This window comes from Nematostella vectensis, chromosome 4, assembly GCF_932526225.1.
Source record: "Nematostella vectensis chromosome 4, jaNemVect1.1, whole genome shotgun sequence".
In the NCBI taxonomy this organism is placed as follows: domain Eukaryota; kingdom Metazoa; phylum Cnidaria; class Anthozoa; order Actiniaria; family Edwardsiidae; genus Nematostella; species Nematostella vectensis.
Window position 1 is genome coordinate 6,193,575 of NC_064037.1, and position 19,778 is coordinate 6,213,352.

Here is a 19,778-nt window from a genome sequence, read left to right on the forward strand (position 1 = left end):
TTTGAAGTATGTTTACGGCTTTTAAATAAACAAACTTTTACAATCCAATTTTTTTCAGTAGATCATTTTTCCGACTATATTTAACTATTTGAGCAAATAAAAAATGGGGATAACCGACTTCGTTTTTCTGTCAAAGCGATTTTGAGCAAAAAACGCGCGTCGCTCGCTTCGTTTTCTTATACAACTGTGGAGCGCGCGCGCACTGAAAATTCGAACAAACAGCGCGCGCCACTATGCGTAGAAGGGGTGCGCAGTGCAATTCAAGGGAATTGCCATAAATAGAAGATGTTTCCGGTAGCTCCTTGGTATCCACAACTTGTGCCTTTCAAACAGCAGTTTATTTACAAGTTTGACATTGTTTCACAGCATTTACATTAACCAGCTTTTACTACCTATTTGGATTATTACATTATTCATTATACATGAAAACATTTGTTTTTTCAGGATCATACATCATACAGGAGAAATCTCAGAATAACTGTTTGATGCAGCATATTTTGGAGATAGAGGGGGAAAAGTGAAAATGTATTATGAGAAAGTAAGGTTGAATGACAAAGAATGTATAAAATGTTTGAAATGTAGGGGGGACTAGAAGCCTCCTAGCCCCAAAAATCTGCCTGACCCATGTAAATCAGTGTTTGATCCTGGGTTGGTTTAGTGGGTTCGATAGAGTCACACTTTTTAAGCAAACTGATGATTGAGAAGTTTGAAAACTTTGGTATAATTCCAAAGCCACAGTCACATCAGTTAGGATTTGCCACTCAAAACACTAGAGAAATCAGAAAGCAAGGTCAAAAAGGGCCTTTGTTTCAAGGTGAAATGAAAAACTGTCATACCCAATGTGATCTACTTATGAACTGTACACATTATTTAACAAAACTGAGATGACTTGCAAAGAAGAACATAATTCTAAATTATAATATACAGCTCCAGTATTTACATCAATTAAAACGAGGAGATCTGAAAAAAAAAATTCATGTCACTGAGAGATTTCATAATACAAATCAAAGGCCAATAATACAATTTGTATAATAAAAATCAGAGCCAACTCTTGAATGCAAATGTATTTTTCTAGTTATGTTCTTGTGTGCATAAAAGATATACAGGATAGTTAACAAAGCATGAACACATCCAAGATGCTGAGAGTACATAAAAATGTCCTTATAACTCATTTTTTTTTCGGTGTCATGACACACCAAGAAGAGTATAATTAATTGATACAATAAAAAGTAAAAAAAATAAATAAATAAAATTAGCGCCCTCAGTGGGAATCGAATCAGGGAAGCTGCGGTCATAGACCAGTGTTCGCACCGCTAGACTAACGTGCCATTACTACGTTGACCAGTACTGAACTAAAATTATTTTTATTATTATTGGTACCATAATGATCGAAAAGCTTTTTGCTAGCATGTCAAATTTCAGCATATTCTTTCCGGAAACAATAAAATACCAGCAATAATTGATCACGCTACTGTCATACAATGGGTTTTATGCTATTAACATTCTAGAAAAGCACAAAATCGTTATTGCAATTTTCTTTTGCTTGCTACGCAGGCTATAATTTAAAATGATCCTGGCTGAAACTAGAACCCCACTGCACTTGGGCAGGGCCGTAGCCTGCATGAGGCAAGTGAGGCAATCGCCTCGGTAAAATTTCGATGTTCAGTGTTTCACAATTGAAAAGTATGAGATTAAACGCCTGCTTTTGTTAGATTTATCATCAAGTGGCTAGCTTTGCCTTCTATCTAATGAACCCCCCCCCCCCTCGGACCATCGAAATTTAATAAACGCCTTGGGCGAGACCCAGCTAACAAATCCTTTACCTTATGTTTCTCGGACTTAAAAGTCGCAGTTTTACTAGTCGCTCTTCCAGCACAAACTCAAACAAACAACGCGAAAACCCAGAGACATGAATCAGCAAGTACTAAAGGAGAATTAAAAGCTTTGCTAGCATTTTACTTGTTTTGTTTGCAAAATAACAACTTAAATTGGACTGAACCGTAGAAGATCGATTGACGTTGTTGACGAAGGCGCATGCACACGCTCAACCCACATGGAAGACTTTTCGGAAAATCTTTCCTGCTCTTTATCATATATTTATTTTAGGGCTATACAAACAAATGACCGTAGCGGTCACAGGTCGATGCCAAAGCCATTTTATATTACTAAGTTTTAACCGGAAGTTGAACACTGGAAGTTAACAGGATGACCTGAGGATTGCTATGTTGCAAAAGCACAGAAAGACCGTAAAAAGTTTACGGATTAGTGATCCAATGATGGATTGACATCAGAGTCACCACAATAACTTGTACATGCTTCCCATTCCCGAGTTAAAAATATAGAGTGTAAAAATATACAAAGAATTCACCTGATTTAAAATTCAGCAGTACTACGAAGAGCATCTCCGATTGTATCAATACCCCCCCCCCATTGAGGGGATTCAAACGCCCAGGAATTTCCAAGGGGCAGGGGAAGTCATACCTCTGCCCCCCTCAATGGGGGGGAGAGGGTATGGATATTATCTGGAACTACACATTGTGTAATCTTATGATTTGCCACTATAGCAAAAAAACACCAGCTATAAAATTGCTGAAAGTCAGGGCAGTAGGATCAGGGTTTGCGGGGCAAGATGCATTCTGGTGAAAATTAAACAAGGACCTGCTGAATAAAAGGCATGAGCCTGGTCTAAGTAGTCATTCTTGCTAGACTTTGTCGAGTGCATAGCTCCATAACAAGAAGCAAAAGAGATATCATCAAGTTCGAAATAATGTCTTAAACATCAACATTGCAAAAACAACTGAATTTCTCTGGTGACTGGACAGTTAAGAAATAGAGAATGGAGCGATTTTGAAGAAAAAAAAGTTTTTAGGTTTTGTTATTTTTACATGCACACTAAAGAATAGCATTATTTTAAAGTGTGTGCTGTATTTGGATTTTATTTTTAATCACAAGTTTTATTTATGTAGCCATAGAAAACCACACCTAAGAAGCTCGCCATTATTGCCTTCTGTAAACTAGCATACCTGTAGGCTTTAGATGCTGATTTTGGCGATAAAAACCCTCGAAATCTCGAAATCGTAGTTCATGGCCGCCATTTTTGATTGGAGTGAAAATCCAAGATGGCGGCCATGAACTACGATTTCGAGGGATTTAATCGCCGAAATCAGCATCTAAAGCCAACAGGTAGGCTATCTGTAAACAGAACATTATTTTGAAATGATCAAAGTTAATCTACGGCTCTGCTTTTTCAATATTTCCGGAGCTCTGCACTTGATCTGGTCTAGCGGGAATGAGGACTTGGACCAGGTTTGCGCTTATTATTTCCTTGTTTAGAATTTAGCCTAGCAAACTTTAACTTTATTCCAACTGCCCTTGTGGGATCAGTTAAAAAAAGGCTACCAATAAGTGATATCACTTTATGTACCTGCAAGCAGTAAATAATTCATAATCAGTTCATTGAACTTACCATGTGGTGAGCAGATCACTTCTGTAGAATGAATTGTTCAATGAATTCATTTTGCTCACTTTCTACTTTTTGCAGGGCTTCATGCTGCAGTCGGAACCTTAAAAATAAAAATAAAGTTTACTATTTCCCAAAAATATTGTGTGCTTCAAAGTAGCATCAAATCATGCTTGCCAAGTGGGATAAGAGTACTGAATAACCAGTTGACTTGTGGTTTATTGTAAAATACGTTTCGAGAGATTGGGCCACCATTTAGTGTAAGAAACCCTAAAAGATAGCAGAATCTGAAAAATCCTCCTTCCTGTGAGTGATCCTCCTCCCTGGGGGTTATTTATCATAACCAGAATAAGTAATATTTTCAGTGTTTTAGTTTAATACCAATAATGATTTATGGTTATTTCATCAAAAAAATATAAGCGTGCTGGTATGTAGTATTTGTTCGACCGATTTTAATCCCATTTGTAGTGTTATGATCAGGCAAACCTTTCTAACTGTGTTTTCTTCTCTGCGATAAGCGCTCTTAGCTGCTGTTGTTGCGCCTCTCTCTGCTTGGCGATGGACTTCAGGAGATTTCTAGATCCTATCGCCTGTAATTTAAGAAGATTTCTAAAAAAACAGGCGACAAAAGTCGCAGGGACAATCCGAACAATATAAAAATAAAGTGAAGTCCTGTCGAGTTTCCAGGGTGACAAAAAACATATTTTACCAACCTTCATCTTTTCTTTCTCTACTTCTTTGGCGAGACCATCCACCATTTCAATGAAACCTCCTACAATCTTCTGAAACTCGGCGATTTCTGATAAGTTTAGGTAAAAACAATATTACTTTTTTTCAGATAAAAACGTTTGCGATGTTGACAGATGCTCTCCTGTTCAAATAACGGGTGCCAGTTATTCAGCTTTTTTCTACGTTTTCAACGCCATCTTTTAATAAGTATCATCACTACTCACTGTCCACAAACTCTTTGCATTCTTCTTTCAGCTCTTGAGTCTGTGTGTTAATCTCTGGTTCTAAAACTCTGACTTTATTCAGCTCGTCGAAATAGAACCCGGCCGAGCCGTCCGCCATCTTGAATACGATGTTTAGTACCCAAGATACCTTGCGATATGTGTAACTAATGATGCTTACAATACTCCAAAAACTGGAAATATCGACTCTGCCAAATTTTCGTCTTTAATAAGACTTCTTCAGGGCAGACTGAAGAAGGTGAATCGTTACAAGCTTATTTACATAAGAATAGTGGCGCGAGACGCAAAAACATTACAACTGACAAAAACGCGCATTTTCTAGAATAGCGCGCGCTATGGATAAAAAGAATTTACACATCTCTACGTGGGTTCCTACTACAAAAAAAGTCATCACTATTAAGACCCCGCGGGTAGATAGACTTAAGCCGATAAGCCCACTGGCCTTCCCTTTCCCTAAGCTGAGCCTCAGAGTTACACTTATCTATAAGTTGTACCATAACATTATTAAGACCTAAATGATTGTCGCAATGATAATGTTGATAGATAAGGTCATCCTTAACTCTTTCACTAACCGGTAAACTAGGGTGCTTATTTAACCTACTTTTATGATTATTAAAACGCTTCCTAAAACTATTGATAGTAGACCCTACGTATTGCTTGCTACACATAGAGCAAGTAATTAGATAAACAACAAAATCTGAGTTACAGTCCAAGTCAAAATTAATGACATATTTCTTATTAGTAATTGTACTACGAAACTCCCGCCCTGTCTTAAGAAAGTTACACACCCTACACCTTTTACCGCCACACTTACCACAACCTCTAACCTGAGTACCATCCTCTTTAAGAGAGGAGTGCACCAACATATCCTTTAAACTCCTAGGTTTCCTATAAGCCACCATAGGTACCCTACCAATAGCACCCCTACATCTACTAGAAGATTCTAGAACTGGCTGTAAATTACGAAGAATACCAGGTAAATTAGGTAAAGCTGGATGAAAAGTGACTACAAAAGGTACACGATCATTCTTACCTTTACGCCTGTCTTTCAATGTGTCGTCCCTAGGAATACGTCTAACCCGGTCAACTTCCCTCCCCACAAACCTGCTGTCATAACCCCTATCAACTAAATAACCTTGTAACTCTAATACCATCTTTTCGAAAGAAGAGTCTTCCGTACATATCCCACGGATACGTAGTGCCTGCCCAAAAGGAATGCCTTTCTTACAAGCAGACGGATGACAGGACGTATGAAAAAGATATTGATGCTTATCAGTAGGCTTACTATACAGATCTGTAGATATTAACCCATCCCTAAGAGTAAGTGAAACATCCAAAAAATTTACCTGACTAGTGGACCACTCAAACGTAAATTTTATAGTTCTATGTATAGAGTTCATGTGAGCCATAAACTCTCTCAGAGTGTCCTCACCTTCAGTCCAGATCATGAAAATGTCATCGATATACCTACGCCATAAATAAGGCTTAACTGGAGAAGAGTCTATTATTTCCTTTTCAACTTTAGCCATAAAAAGATTAGCATATGATGGTGCCATTTTAGTACCTATAGCCGTACCTAATACCTGTAAATAATGCTTCTTATTAAATACTAAGTTATTATTCTCCAGGACAATGCGAGCTAAGTCCACAAGGTCCTCAGTAGGAATATAATTACCTGTTAACTTACCACGTTTGTCCAAAGCGGCTTTAAGAGCCTCCAACCCCTCATCATGGGGTATGTGGGGGTAAAGCCCAACCACATCTGCTGTGACTAAGATAGCCCCCTGAGGTAAAGTTCCCATATCTCTCACTATATTAAGAAAATGTTTAGTATCCTTAATATGGGATGGTATAGATGGCACCAAATCCTTAATATGATAATCTACAAACTCAGATATCTTTTCAGTGCAAGTATTACACCCCGATATGACTGGCCTACCTGGGTTACCCTTCTTATGTATTTTAGGAAGGAGATAAAATCGACCTGCCCTAGGCTTACCATTGATGATAAGATAATCTAGAGTCTTATCATCTATAAATCCATCAGCAGACAACTTACGTATCCTTCTATTTACTAGCTCCGTAATATACTGCGTGAGATCCTTGGTTTCCTTATATACCTCCTTGTCACTGAGCTGTCTTAGTGCCTCTTGAATATACTTATCCTTATCCATGACCACTACCCCAGACCCCTTATCCGCCTCTTTTATAACTATATCCTTAGCATACCTTAAATCCTTAAGAGCCCGGCGTTCATCCTGTGTCAAATTACTATAAATCGTACCTTGTTTGGTTGAAGATAAGATCTCTTCCTCCAAGGCTTTAGCGTACGCCTCTATAGCAATTTCGCGACCTTTTTCTGGACACCAAGATGATTTTTTTCTAAAAGCTGGGATTTCCGAAAAATCTGCATCTACGGCATCCGGATCATAAAAAAATTCCCTTAACCTTATACGCCTAACGAAATCATTGATATCCTTACGTAAAGCAAAAACATCCAACTATCATTAGGAGTAGGACAACATTTAAGACCCTTAGAAAGAAGAGCAACCTCCCCACGGCTAAGTTCCCGGCTAGATAAATTAACAACTACGTTAAGACCCATAGTAGACTCCCCCACTGTACTAGTAACCGTATTAGTATTAATAGTTTCTGGAATAGACCCAGATAATGTTCCAACAACACTGTCCACACCGCGAGCCTCGTGTTCCGCTCCTCCATCAACCATGTAGCCTTGCTCCTCACCATCCATCGCAATCACATTTGAAAATTTGGCAGAGTCGATTTCCAGTTTTTGGAGTATTGTATTCATTGTTCTGGTACGAGATCGCGACAGTTTGGGCTTTTTGATTCTATTCGTAATGATGCTTACGATGGAGGGACGGTAGATTTTGTTGTGTATTTATTACATCTCCATTATAAGAGGGTTCCCAAATTTATTTTACCAAGAGAGCATATCTTATGCTCTCTTGATTTTACTTATCCATCATTCTTTTCGTGTTTGTGTTTACGAATTTAATTTGTCCTGCTGTGCACGCCTATTGCTCTCTCTTTTTTCGCGGAAAATAGGCCTCCGCCTTCAAGTGCAAGAGATATTTCAGGGGCGGCAGACGATGGGGAGGAGCAGAGGGTGCTTGTAAAGTGGGGAGCGGGATGGGCTATGGAGTGGGGTAATCGTTAATCGTGCTGCGATTCGACCTCCGCGGTATCGGGGGGGGGGGGGGGGGGGGTGTGACGACAATGTTGCCGTTGGACCAGTAGGCTAGTACTGAGAATAATACATCAAATTCAGCTGTCAATACACCTTTATCACGCTAGAATAAAAGAAGGTGAAAAAGTTTTTCATTAAATCGAGACTAATCAAATTCGGTGCAAAATCGGACCATTTCTTGCAAAAAAATACAAATTTTGAGAGTTTATATCCCTGTAACTTCTTTTTACCTTCAGCAGTTTTATCCTTATTGTTGAATAAGGATATTATTCAACAATGATGAAAGAAGAACAACTACCCTCGCGAAATCGAACCGCGCAAAGAAGCTTGGGATACAATTTGTCATTATAGCCTGGCCCACGGGCGCTCGGAGTGAACACTAGCGAAATGCCCTCGCGAAGCGCGACCCGAGTAAAATTAGTTCAAAATAAGTAGAATTTTCGCGCGCGCCACAGGAATCCCAATAACCCTAAACCCCTATTTCCGAAAAAAAAAAAAAAAAAAAAAAAAATTGGAGAGCCTGGGTCGAGTCCGAACCATCAGACTAAAATCCACCGGAAGTCGATCGTCCCCATACAAACCTCGACATGAATCCTAAGGTTTGATTCATTAAGCTCTCTGAAGATTATTATACAAAACTTGCGTCAGAGTACCCTGGGTACCAGAGCCTCCAGACTCCTCTCGTGTCCAGTAAGCAATTTTAGTCCTACAAATCAAGAAGGCTCTGGCTGGGGCTAAGCTGGTGCTCAAACGCCACCTAGAGCGTGACGAGACTAAAGGTCGTCGTCGCGGACGTCGGAGTCGACAATACTCTACAGCATTATGTGTCAAGTTTTTAGCTTTTTCGACAACAATGCAAAAGTAGATTGAAAGAAACAGAGGTTCGGAGGACACAACCTTAAATATAGGCAGCTACCTAGCAGAGTAAAGGCTTACAAATATTCATTTTTCACCCGAAGTATCCTAATGTGGAATAGAAACAGCAGTCAAGGCCAAAGATCTTACGACCTTTAAGGCAGGCCTTTAGCTGGCCACTCTATTGCAACATTAGCTTCAGCTAAATGCAATTATACCATTTAAAGATTAAAGACGCATATTCCTAAAGCGTTTCAGAAGCTAGATGACATCTCGTTGAATTACAGTCTAGATTAAATCTAGACTGGCGCGGGGAAATACGACATCGATGTTCTTCATGTAATTACTGACTATTTATGGTTGACATTTAATGGTAATATTTAAATCTTCATTTTTAAAAAAAATATTTTTTTCTTTATCTGGTACCGCAGTATTGCAAAAACCTTAACGATAATTTCATGGTGTAGCAACCAGTCAATACAATAAATTATAATCTGCCTCTTGTATCTACATATTATCTACAAGCATCAAAAAAAGTCTAGAGGAATCAGGTTTATATTAATGGTTCACTGAGGCGTACCCAGGGGGATGCTCAAGGAAATAACTTCAAAAAAACTAAGTGTAACCCCAAATGAAACAGGTATCTTCCTTCTCTTTAGGATTTTGAAATCCTTTTGAAGGGGGAAAGGATAGTGATGCACCCCTAACTACCCCCTAGCCACGCCACTGCCCCAGAAAAAAAATAGATTTGGCTTTATGTGGAGTTATGAGTCCCCGGCACGATGCCTTCTCATAGGTTCCTCTTCTGAATCATGGATGACCCTGGCCCCCACTGCTCCTCTTGTAGCATGCAGCAGCTCCGCGTCTGGTAGCTTAGCATCCATTCTATTCTCATACAACAACGCATTTAATGTCTCTTCGTAAATCCTCGCTTCTGGAAACTCAACTTTTGTTTGCTTCTTTTCGGTTGCATATACGATAGAGGTACAACACACTTCCGCTATTTTCTTCCCATTCCCGTAGTAAGTCCAACAACAAATTTCGTTGTTTCCAATAAGGTCCTTGATAAAGAGAATGCGACCATTGAATCGCAACGAGAGTTTGTCAAACAGTTCTATATTTTTTAGCAAGTTGTCATCAGATTGTCTGCAAAATAAAACAAGTGAATCGTAAATGCATGAGTATGATAAATTATAAGGGTAACTACAATTGGATTTTTTTTCGATCCCAAAAAGGAAATTCTTTTGGAGGACTTTTCATCACTTTGAATCTCTATCCTGAAAAAAAAAATTTTCACTGCTGGGAATCCGCACAGACCTGTCCATACTCCTCGAAATTTCCAATTCTCTGGAATAGCACATAATTGTGAATTGTCAGATACAGTGGTACCTCTATTAAGCCACCACCGCCAAGTGGCCAAGGTGAAGAGAATTAGTTATTCACTTATACCAGATTACAAAAAATGACAAGTAAAAGGGAACAGGTTACCGTTGTGGCAACAGATAGTATAAAGCTACTATTCTAACAGAATTTGTGAACCACTTTTTAATGGCCAAACTTCATACCTTAAATTTTTTAATACCCTGTGACCGTTCATTGTCAATTCCCAAAGCTAAATTTCCTTCTGGCTTCTGTCACTCAAAGTCCTAAACCATTTTTCTTTGGCCAGCACTGAAATGGTTTCTAACCGAGCCAACTCTTTGTGGGGTACTGGCCAATGAAAAACCCACAAATGGAATTCCATTAGTTTGAATGATGAAAGCCAAAAAGCAGTATGAATTTTTTTATGAGAGCTCATAGAATGATGAAAGTCACGGTAAGCTTCGACTTGGGATAGTTCTAAAGGTCGCTGCTTGGTAGAGATACAACTTTATTCCCTCTTATTTTTCTACCTACCCTGTGTAGGAGTACTTGTTATTGGACCTGTTATAGGAAAGCTTCACAATTGGCTGAAACAGAAAAAAAGATAAATAAATAACCATAAAGTACAGGATTCTTAGTGCATCATCAAGAAAGGTCACTTTATTTTAAACAAAGCATGCTTTGCAGTCTCTTTCCATCAACATCTAGTTTTATTCCAACAATTTTTAAGCAATATTATTAACCTATTTAACCTATATGCACTCACTATATGCCCCAGTTAGTTGGGCAATCTTCAAACAAAAAATAGGGGCTTGGAGCCCCTATTTGTGCTTTTTATGCTAGACCTCTAGGCTAGCACAAATTGTTTGTTTTGTTTGTTTTACTCTTGCACTTCGAGTATCAGTCAATTGCTTACTCAAGACATAACCCACTGGTAAATCCTGACAAAGCAGGAAAACTCACTTTTTTTAGCGAATATAGTAAGCTTTGCTCTCACCTTGCTAGCAGTACTGACTAGAAGTCTTTCTTCTTTGGTCGAAGTAATAAGTGGAACTCGGCAAATTGGGTCATGCTGTTGTTGTTTCTTCGCCAAAAGAGCTTCACACTGGTTCACTAACTGTTCAATTAGATAGTATTTAGACTCTGTGCAGAGCTCTCTAAGTTCTGATTCACATTGAGGTAGAGGGATGGAGCCATCTCTGAGAAAGTTGAGGATGGTTCCAAAATGTTTTCCACAACGATCAATGAGTATCCACCCTAGAAAAAAATACAGTAGGTTTCAGTACACATTTTTTTCCCACATATTATAAGATCTAGCATTAAACAAATTTATAAAAAAACTATGCACTTTATAAAATATGTTATCTAAAAAAACATCAGCTAGTTCCAAGCTTTTGTTTTTTTCTCTTTCTTCTAACAAATATTTATCATGATTTCTATCATATGTAAGTCCCTTTAAAGACAATTTGACATGCAATTGTAAAATTGATTTGAACATGGACAATAGGATATTTTTGCAGACTTCCTGTCTGTTTCAATATGGTAATAGATAATTGCCTTTCAATGCATCAAGCCTATAACAGGCCTTCCAGTGTATGAAGCCTCCTTAAAACTTTGTATGACACACTTTAGTTTATCAGAACACACTTCACATTTCTGTTCCTCTTTTTCACATCCGCCCCAAAAGTGGTAACCATAAAATTGGTGGCTAATATCAGGATTACAAGTCTAATGTGATCATTTGAGAAATAAAAAAGGGTATTTCAGCACCCTAGGTGCATTTTTAATCTTTTGGAACCTAAAGGGGATCCCTATTCAAATGTAGACACAATTTAGACTCCTGCCTCTAGCAACAAGTGTGCATTATCGTTTTTGGGGGGCTAATGCAACAAGTCTGAGGAACTGAAAATGAGCAACAGTTTTAGAGTTGACAATTATCTGTTCAATATGGAAAATAATCGGATATTAGGGTGAAAGGTCATCCAACATTGTTGAGATGGGGGTGCTTATTCGAAGAGGATGCCTTTTTTATTCATCAGGGGATGCTGATTTGTATGCTAAAACAAGCAATACATAATATTATTGGCAATATTAGGATTTCATGAGTGAGAGTGAGAAAGGGTAGAAAGGTAGAGGGGATTGGCTTTTCTGATTCAGCATTCTGGTAAATGTACAGAGGAATGGGTGACTTGGTATGGGCTGGACGTGGTTTAGCATTCTGTAGCATAAAATTTATTCCGGTTTGACCCATAAAGATTTATTGTGATGATGTGTTAGTGTTAATTCTTGAATTTTAACAGCATGAGTGGCCATGGGGTGTTGTAAGTAACAAGAAATTAACCAATAATCTCTATTTTTTCTTGTGACAGTAATAGCATAGACACCAAATGCAGTGGTTTGCTTGTATTTTAACACTTTCTGAATTGTTTGTCCACGACACAACGCCACAGTTATTGGCCCGTATCGCAAACACATCAACACAACATAACTAATATCATACCATCACTGTCGGTCAAAACCTCCATTCGGCCACTGAACATTGCCCGTAACATGTTATCGTGTTTTGTAAGAGTCCCAAGAGTTGTGTAATGCAGGGAACCACCAACGTTCAATTTTACATATTTTGTCGGCGATCCACGAATGGTAGTCGCATGTGAGGCCTCTCCAGACATTTTGCTCCCTTCTTCGACCTCTTGTTGTCAACTAAGCCTTTCCCTTGCCGTACTACACGGCAACGACAGAGTTCGCCTGCGACATTCGGCCTTTATACTGCGCTTCCGAAAATAACTGTGCATCACTTGAAAACATTCCCAGGATGCCAAGCGTGTCGAACCACTGACCGCCTCGCGGGCGGAGCACAGGGACTCCAGGACTACGCCCTAAAAGCACAACCAAATCACCTGTAATTTGGTGTTGTACCAGCACTTTTTTGTAACGGGTTGTACTTTTATTACAAAAAAGGTCCGGTGAAATCACGTATACACAGATCACTCTGTGTAACGAGGCACCAAATGTACATTTCCCTTTGTCAAATTATACATCTGCAAATCACAAATCTGCAATCGCTATATGCACATATAAAATAACTAATATATAACTAATTTTCTTGAAATAAGGCTTACGATTGTAAAGCTGAAAGAAATACCTCCATCCAGTCCGTGGTGTTTGCAAGCAAGCTCGCGCCCAGAAACAGGTTTATCCGGAAGTACACGCACATTTCACGTGCTGTTTTCTTCTTTCTTTATTGATTGGTCAAAATTCCCCAAATCACGTAATCTGATTGGTCAGCGTGTTGTTTCGATGCCCCTCTCACCCGTTCCTCTTCAATGTCCTTGTTTTGTGTTGTTGTGCTTCGGGCCGCTAGAGCGCGTGGACTTTGCTGTTATATGTAACAGCGTTTTCTTCATACTGTGCCAAATATCACGAGCCTAGAAGCCATCATGTAAAACCACGGACCCGTTTGTTTGCTTTGTTCAAGCAAGTGTTATTTTACCGCTCGTTCCTTTCAAATGGTTGTACAAGAAACATTGATTCAAAGGCCAAGGGTACAACGGCAAGAGCCAATCCGTAATTAACCAGTAAAGAAGACTTGCTTTAGTTAGTTTTTTTTTTTATTTGAAATTGAGAATCTGAGAATTTTGCAAGGACAATGAGAACTCTAATGTTATCGAGATCGTGGCTGGATGGCGGAGGATTTCGTTTGCTGTATTCTGCGAAGCCGGGCCATTTGCGATGTGGATTATCGAGTATGTCTATGTATGGGTCACAGACTCAAGTTTGGAGCCATGTTAAACAAAACACTTTGGACGAATACGCCTCAAAGGTACAAAGCTCAGCCGTTTTGTTGAGGTGCTATGGCTTCATCTATTTAAAACTTGATCCCATTTGTACAGAAGTCGCTATGACCTACAAACAACCTTGTTTTGTTTTTCGATTGCCATTAGTTATCTGTGTGTGTGTGCGTGACATTAAAACCTTTATGCCTACACAATGTCGGAGGCATTTTTATTTATTACTGTGCAACAACATAAAATATCGATCGTTTTAAAATTTTTTATCCTCAGTCATCCATTCGTTTGACACCCTATCAGATGCTATACGCTGGCAAATTCAAAGATGGAACCCATTTGTTGGTAAGAGGACAAGTATTTGATCTTTTTTCAATTAGTTTTTCTCAATATATTATTACCATAAACATCAAGTCAACATGAGGGGATATTGGAGATTGTTCATGGATCTCAAACCTCTTATCTATATAAACCAGGTTTAAATCCCCCTCTGTTGAATAAATGAGATTAGGTCTTCATACTTGCAGAAAAGTCTGGTGGTTGAAAATACCAGTGACATGATTTCTAAAAAGACAATTGAACCTATATTTTCAATCATGTTCCACACATTTACTGTAATTAGTATATTTTCTTTTTGGGATGTTAGAACGGTGATGGGAAGAGGTGCTTGGCTCCTCCCCTCGGCTATAGCAGGGGCAGTAAGGGGGTACCCTGCACATTTCACGAGTTTCAAAAATCACTTTTCACGATAAACTGATTAACTGGCCCCAAGGATCAATCTTTACTTGGAAATCATGATTCACGTTTTTTAAAGAGCAAAGATCACGATTCACATTGATCAAATTTCGCTATTCACGATTCACAGCGAAGGTAGCAATCACGGATCACGGTTTTCAATCTGTCTTTTTCACAATTTATGATAAACAAGAAAGCCCGTTCACGGATCACAAAAATAACCCTTACCACCCCTGCTATACCGCTGAGTATCCCTGACCTTGGTGAAAAAGTTATTTTGCTGGCCATACATTCCAACTTTGTACGCCAGAAACCCAGAACACTTGTTTACAAATCTTTTGTGTCCCCTGGTTTTTGTGCAAGAGATTAAAAGAAGTATCCTGCTTTTTAACAACATATTTCTGGATGTTGGGGTGGGGGGGGGGGGGAGGGGAAGAGAAGGGAGACATAGGGTGGGGATGGCTAGTGGGTAAGTTAGACCCTGTCCCCACGTATCCGTTTTCGTTTGAAAACGCAACCTTTTCGTTCCGTTTTCAAAAAGATCCGCGTCCACACGAAGCGTTTTCATTTTGATACGACCCGTCCCCATGAAAACGCAGAAATGATACGAAAACGATAACAAGCTCTACAGCGCATGCATATTCCCATTATTTTGCTTGTTTACATCGCGCACGCAAATTGAATCACGCCATCGTTTTCGAAAGGTTCTGTTCTCGTACGTCCCCACGGCACCGATAGGTTATTGTTTTCAAATTGTTCCACTCTGGAGATCTTTTTCAAATCGTTCCGTTTTCGATCATCGTTTTCGCGTTTCCGTGTGGACGATACCCGTATCCGTAACAAAAAGGTTGCGTTTTCAAACAAAAACGGATACGTGGGGACGGGGTCTTAATCCCCTGGTATTTTTTAGTGACAAACAAAGCACAAGCAAATGATAAAAAAAACATTTTGACTGTTGCCAATTGTTTCTGACACATGATAATTTATTTAACAGCCTCTGTCCCTTATCACTGAATAGCATATATTTTTTTTATTGTCCTATGGTATGTAGACAAACAATCAAACTGATATACATTGAAAAAACCAACAATAAGTCTGGATCTGGATTATATCAACATGTTTAAACTAAAATTGCTCATAACAGAGTTTGTTTATCTAAAAGTATGATAAATGCTTTATTGTCACTGAATTCAAGATTAAATGATATTTAAAATATTTAATACTACTCCTTATAAAATTATCATTACAGGCTTTATTAGGGTTGTGGATAAAAAATTCAAGTGTGTTTACTCTTACAGAAAAGTGCTCAATACCTACATAAAGAACTGCCTATCAGGATAGCAAGACGCTTGAAGGACTTTCAGCAGTTACCGTACATCATTCTCTCCAACCCCTCAATTCATGACACAGTGAGTTTATCTCTCAGTGCTACAGCATATTATTATCACCAAGTATTTATATTAAGGCATTTTCCAAATGTCCAGATGTGCTTTAGAATTTAAAAATGGACTACATAAAAAAATATAATGTTATATGGATCTCACCCTGTTTATACCCCTATTTCTTTTTGTCTGTTTTTATTGAATATGCATGTAAATGTTTGTATGATTCTAAATATTACCATATATTTTATAGTATGAGCTCTACCTGCGAGCTTTCACATCGCTGACAAAATACCCAAAGGTTTGTATCAAGGCCTTTTTTTAAATATTCATCAATATTCATCTAGAAATCTATGAGTGGGAAGGTGACAAAACTTTCTTTTGGAACCATCTTGCCGATTATTCACAATTTGCATTTGAGTAGTTTGGAGGTTCCAATTCCATCGTACTTTTCAATTTCGACTTTTCAGATTCCCCAGTATGCATGTTTTGAATTTATTCCAGATCCCTGAAGTTTTTTTTTCTTATTGTTGTAACAGTTTGTTTAACACTCTGGATTATTTGTTTGTGACAGCTTGTGTGGTAATCTAGAATTGTTTATTTAGATTGATAACCTGGAAAGTGAAGAGCGCTTCAGTCACCTCGTCAAAAACTTGCTTGACAACCATCAGCATGTTGTCACAAATTTGGCTGAAGGTTTCCAAGAATGCAAACAGCATGTCTCAGTGAGTAACTAAAGAGAAAAAATTGATAAAAGAAATAAAATATAATATAATAGATAAATAATATTAATGAGTTGTTGTCCCCATTTTTCTTATAAACAACAGCAAAAAAAAAAACAATAATAATAATAATAATAATTGAATAATGGGATCATTCAAATAAATTTAAAAAAATACTTTCTGTAATAGCCTGCTACATATAACTTGCTTATCTTATTCTTCTACTCACACTTTTTTTAATTATTGAGGAAGTTTGTGAACTTTTTTTCTACAGTATGAGACCATGGGCAATTTTCTGGACCGCACCTTGAAGTCTAGACTTGGAATCAGAATGCTTGCCGAGCATCACTTGGCACTCAGATTTGAGAAGGTAAGTCCTCTTACCAATCTATCTTTATCCTATTTAATTTTTGTGTATCCCCTAAACTCAGTACATTGTGCTGCATTGGCAGTAGAGGTGTACAAGAATGCTCTGAATACTCTTGAGTGTGCAAAACATGTGTTTTCTTAGAGTGGCTATGTTATTGCTAGTGTGGATACAGCATTGCACCATGCTGACTATTCAAATCTTGTTCCTTTTCATTCAAAAAAACCTATTATGCTGTTGTCTAACTGCATTTTAATGTTTTTGTTTTTCTCAGCCAAATTACATTGGTATAATCTGCACACAACTGAGCCTGAAACAGGTCATTGAGAGATCGTCTGATTTTGCCAGGTATTGTAGTCTGTCGGTCAATTCAGCTGTTTTGACTCTTCAGTCATTTTATGAACACAATTCTGTTTAAGTCTATTTTATTTTCTCAATAACTTGGTTTCATTATATTATTAAAAGCATTGTTTTAACAGTAGCACTGTTTTTGATCTTTGTTTTGTTTTCCAGACAAATTTGTGAGCATCTGTACGGTGTTGCACCTGGAGTAATAGTGAATGGTCATACCAAGGCAATGTTCCCATACATCCCTTCCCCCCTAGAGTACATCTTGCAGGAACTTATCAAGAATGCGATGAGGTAAGGCAAAAACCTTTTTTCTTATCTGTATAAAGTTTGTGAAGAGATGGACACATTTGCACTAGATATATCAAAACACTAGTAAAGCCCATATATGTTCTTATTGTTATGTTTTCAGAGCAAGTGTTGAATACCATGGAAAACAGTTGATGGAAGTCCCTAACATCGTAGTGACAACATGCACCAACGATACAGACTTCTATGTCAGGTAAAAACAGTTTTATACTTATTATCACATCTTCAACTTACAGTGAATTGGAATGAGATCTCCACTAAATCTTTTTCTATCAATAGATTTATATATATTTTTATATTCCTTTTGGCTCCAAATGCTGTTTAACGCACTGTATGTGTTTTGAGCACCTATTACCAGTCGGCACAGTGGAATACAAAACTGGACTGTTAGTGGTCATATTCAAAGTTCATGATGGATGAGAAGCAGTGATCACAATTACTGATGTCTCTCTCCTTGTTAGGATATCTGACAGAGGAGGTGGAATACCCGAAAATAAGCTCAAAGATATCTTTAAGTACTCCTTTACCACCATGGGAGACCGCAGTCAGATCCGGCCCTCTGACGGCCTGGGTGTGTTTGACGACATCTGCCAAGGTCACCCTAACAACTCCCCAAGTGGTGGTCCCATGGCTGGCTGGGGCTTTGGTCTACCAACATCTCGCGCTTATTCCACATATCTGGGTGGCTCCCTCCAAGTACAGACGATGGAAGGGTTAGGCACTGATGTGTACCTAAGATTAAGGCACATCACAGGGAACCAAGAGAGCTTCCGTATTTAGCTCGTAGTTAGACGTTATAGATATAAATAGCTGCTATTGTACATACTGGAAATATAGAGAATGAAAGGAGAGCAGTACGCTCCCTTCCATGGCATGCAAACATATCAAAAATCTCTACGCAAAGTCAGAGTAAGAATTAAATAAACCCTTCCGTCCTTCCTTTGTAAAATACAGCTTTTAGTTTAAAATGGTTGTATACTTAAGATTTGCATTTTATCAGCTATTAGAGTGGTTTTTATTTAACCGTGAAAAAGTTTCTGGAATTGAAACACAATAAAGAGTAATAAGCTAGAGTGTAGTACACGGGTTAATGAAAATGACTAATGCCGAGCGTTAGTGACTTGATTTACTATTTAATTACATTTTCTTATAGACTAATAAAAAATATGAGAATATATCCAAGAGGGGGAATACCTGGTATAATAAACATGATCAATTATTTTCATATTTTACAGCTTATGCTAAAATGTGAAAAAGGATTTTGGTTATATATAAGACATTTCATGTAATCAAAATTAAGAAAGAAGAAAATTATTGCCTGAAAAGGTTATTGAACAACCAATTCAGTGTAGATTGCCAAATACAAAATAAAACAACTTTATTATACATTGTCATCATTATACTCGCCAATGTTATCCAAAGTAAAGCTGACTAAACCATTCAGCGCCTATAGTACAGACTCTACCCAGCACAGACAGTGCGCACCGTACAGACCACCCAGCACAGACAGTGCGCACCGTACAGATCACCCAACACAGACAGTGCGCACCGTACAGACTCTACCCAACACAGACAGTGCGCACCGTACAGACTCTACCCAACACAGTGCGCACCGTACAGACTCTACCCAACACAGACAGTGCGCACCATACAGACTCTACCCAACACAGTGCGCACCATACAGACTCTACCCAGCACAGACAGTGCGCACCGTACAGACCACCCAACACAGACAGTGCGCACCGTACAGACTCTACCCAGCACAGACAGTGCGCACCGTACAGACTACCCAGCACAGACAGTGCGCACTGTACAGACCACCCAACACAGACATTGCACACCGTACAGACTCTACCCAACACAGACAGTGCGCACCGTACAGACTCTACCCAGCACAGACAGTGCGTACCGTACAGACTCTACCCAGCACAGACAGTGCGCACCGTACAGACTCTACCCAACACAGACAGTGCGCACCGTACAGACTCTACCCAACACAGACAGTGCGCACCGTACAGACTCTACCCAGCACAGACAGTGCGCACCGTACAGACCACCCAACACAGACAGTGCGCACCATACGGACTCTACCCAGCACAGACAGTGCGCACCGTACAGACCACAAAACACAGACAGTGCGCACCGTACAGACCACCCAACACAGACAGTGCGTACCGTACAGACTCTACCCAACACAGACAGTGCGCACCGTACAGACTCTACCCAACACAGTGCGCACCGTACAGACTCTACCCAACACAGTGCGCA

The 19,778-nt window shown here is 38.9% G+C and overlaps 3 protein-coding genes across 3 annotated transcripts; 1 reads left to right on the forward strand and 2 right to left on the reverse strand.

Annotated features, from left to right (window-relative positions):
• Positions 1–319: 319 nt before the first annotated feature.
• On the reverse strand, positions 320–4,568 carry LOC5509307 (intraflagellar transport protein 20 homolog). The gene is made up of 5 exons (XM_001629765.3): positions 4,414–4,568; positions 4,174–4,259; positions 3,947–4,050; positions 3,467–3,563; positions 320–960 (listed from the first exon to the last, which is right to left on the reverse strand). Exons 1-4 carry the CDS (start codon positions 4,529–4,531, stop codon positions 3,482–3,484), a joined length of 390 nt encoding a protein of 129 aa, XP_001629815.1. The 5' UTR covers positions 4,532–4,568; the 3' UTR covers positions 320–960; positions 3,467–3,481.
• A 4,263-nt stretch (positions 4,569–8,831) lies between these two features.
• LOC5509295 (BTB/POZ domain-containing adapter for CUL3-mediated RhoA degradation protein 3) lies at positions 8,832–12,714 on the reverse strand. Its single transcript, XM_032378257.2, has 4 exons — positions 12,360–12,714; positions 10,857–11,116; positions 10,394–10,446; positions 8,832–9,643 (listed from the first exon to the last, which is right to left on the reverse strand). The coding sequence occupies exons 1-4, from the start codon at positions 12,529–12,531 to the stop codon at positions 9,262–9,264; spliced, it is 867 nt and encodes a 288-aa protein (XP_032234148.1). The 5' UTR covers positions 12,532–12,714; the 3' UTR covers positions 8,832–9,261.
• Positions 12,715–13,183: 469 nt separating this feature from the next.
• Positions 13,184–18,896, forward strand: LOC5509294 (3-methyl-2-oxobutanoate dehydrogenase [lipoamide] kinase, mitochondrial). The gene is made up of 10 exons (XM_032378265.2): positions 13,184–13,682; positions 13,924–13,992; positions 15,681–15,791; positions 16,018–16,065; positions 16,370–16,489; positions 16,761–16,856; positions 17,128–17,201; positions 17,367–17,495; positions 17,614–17,703; positions 17,972–18,896. The coding sequence occupies exons 1-10, from the start codon at positions 13,509–13,511 to the stop codon at positions 18,288–18,290; spliced, it is 1,230 nt and encodes a 409-aa protein (XP_032234156.2). The 5' UTR covers positions 13,184–13,508; the 3' UTR covers positions 18,291–18,896.
• The last annotated feature ends 882 nt before the right edge of the window (positions 18,897–19,778 follow it).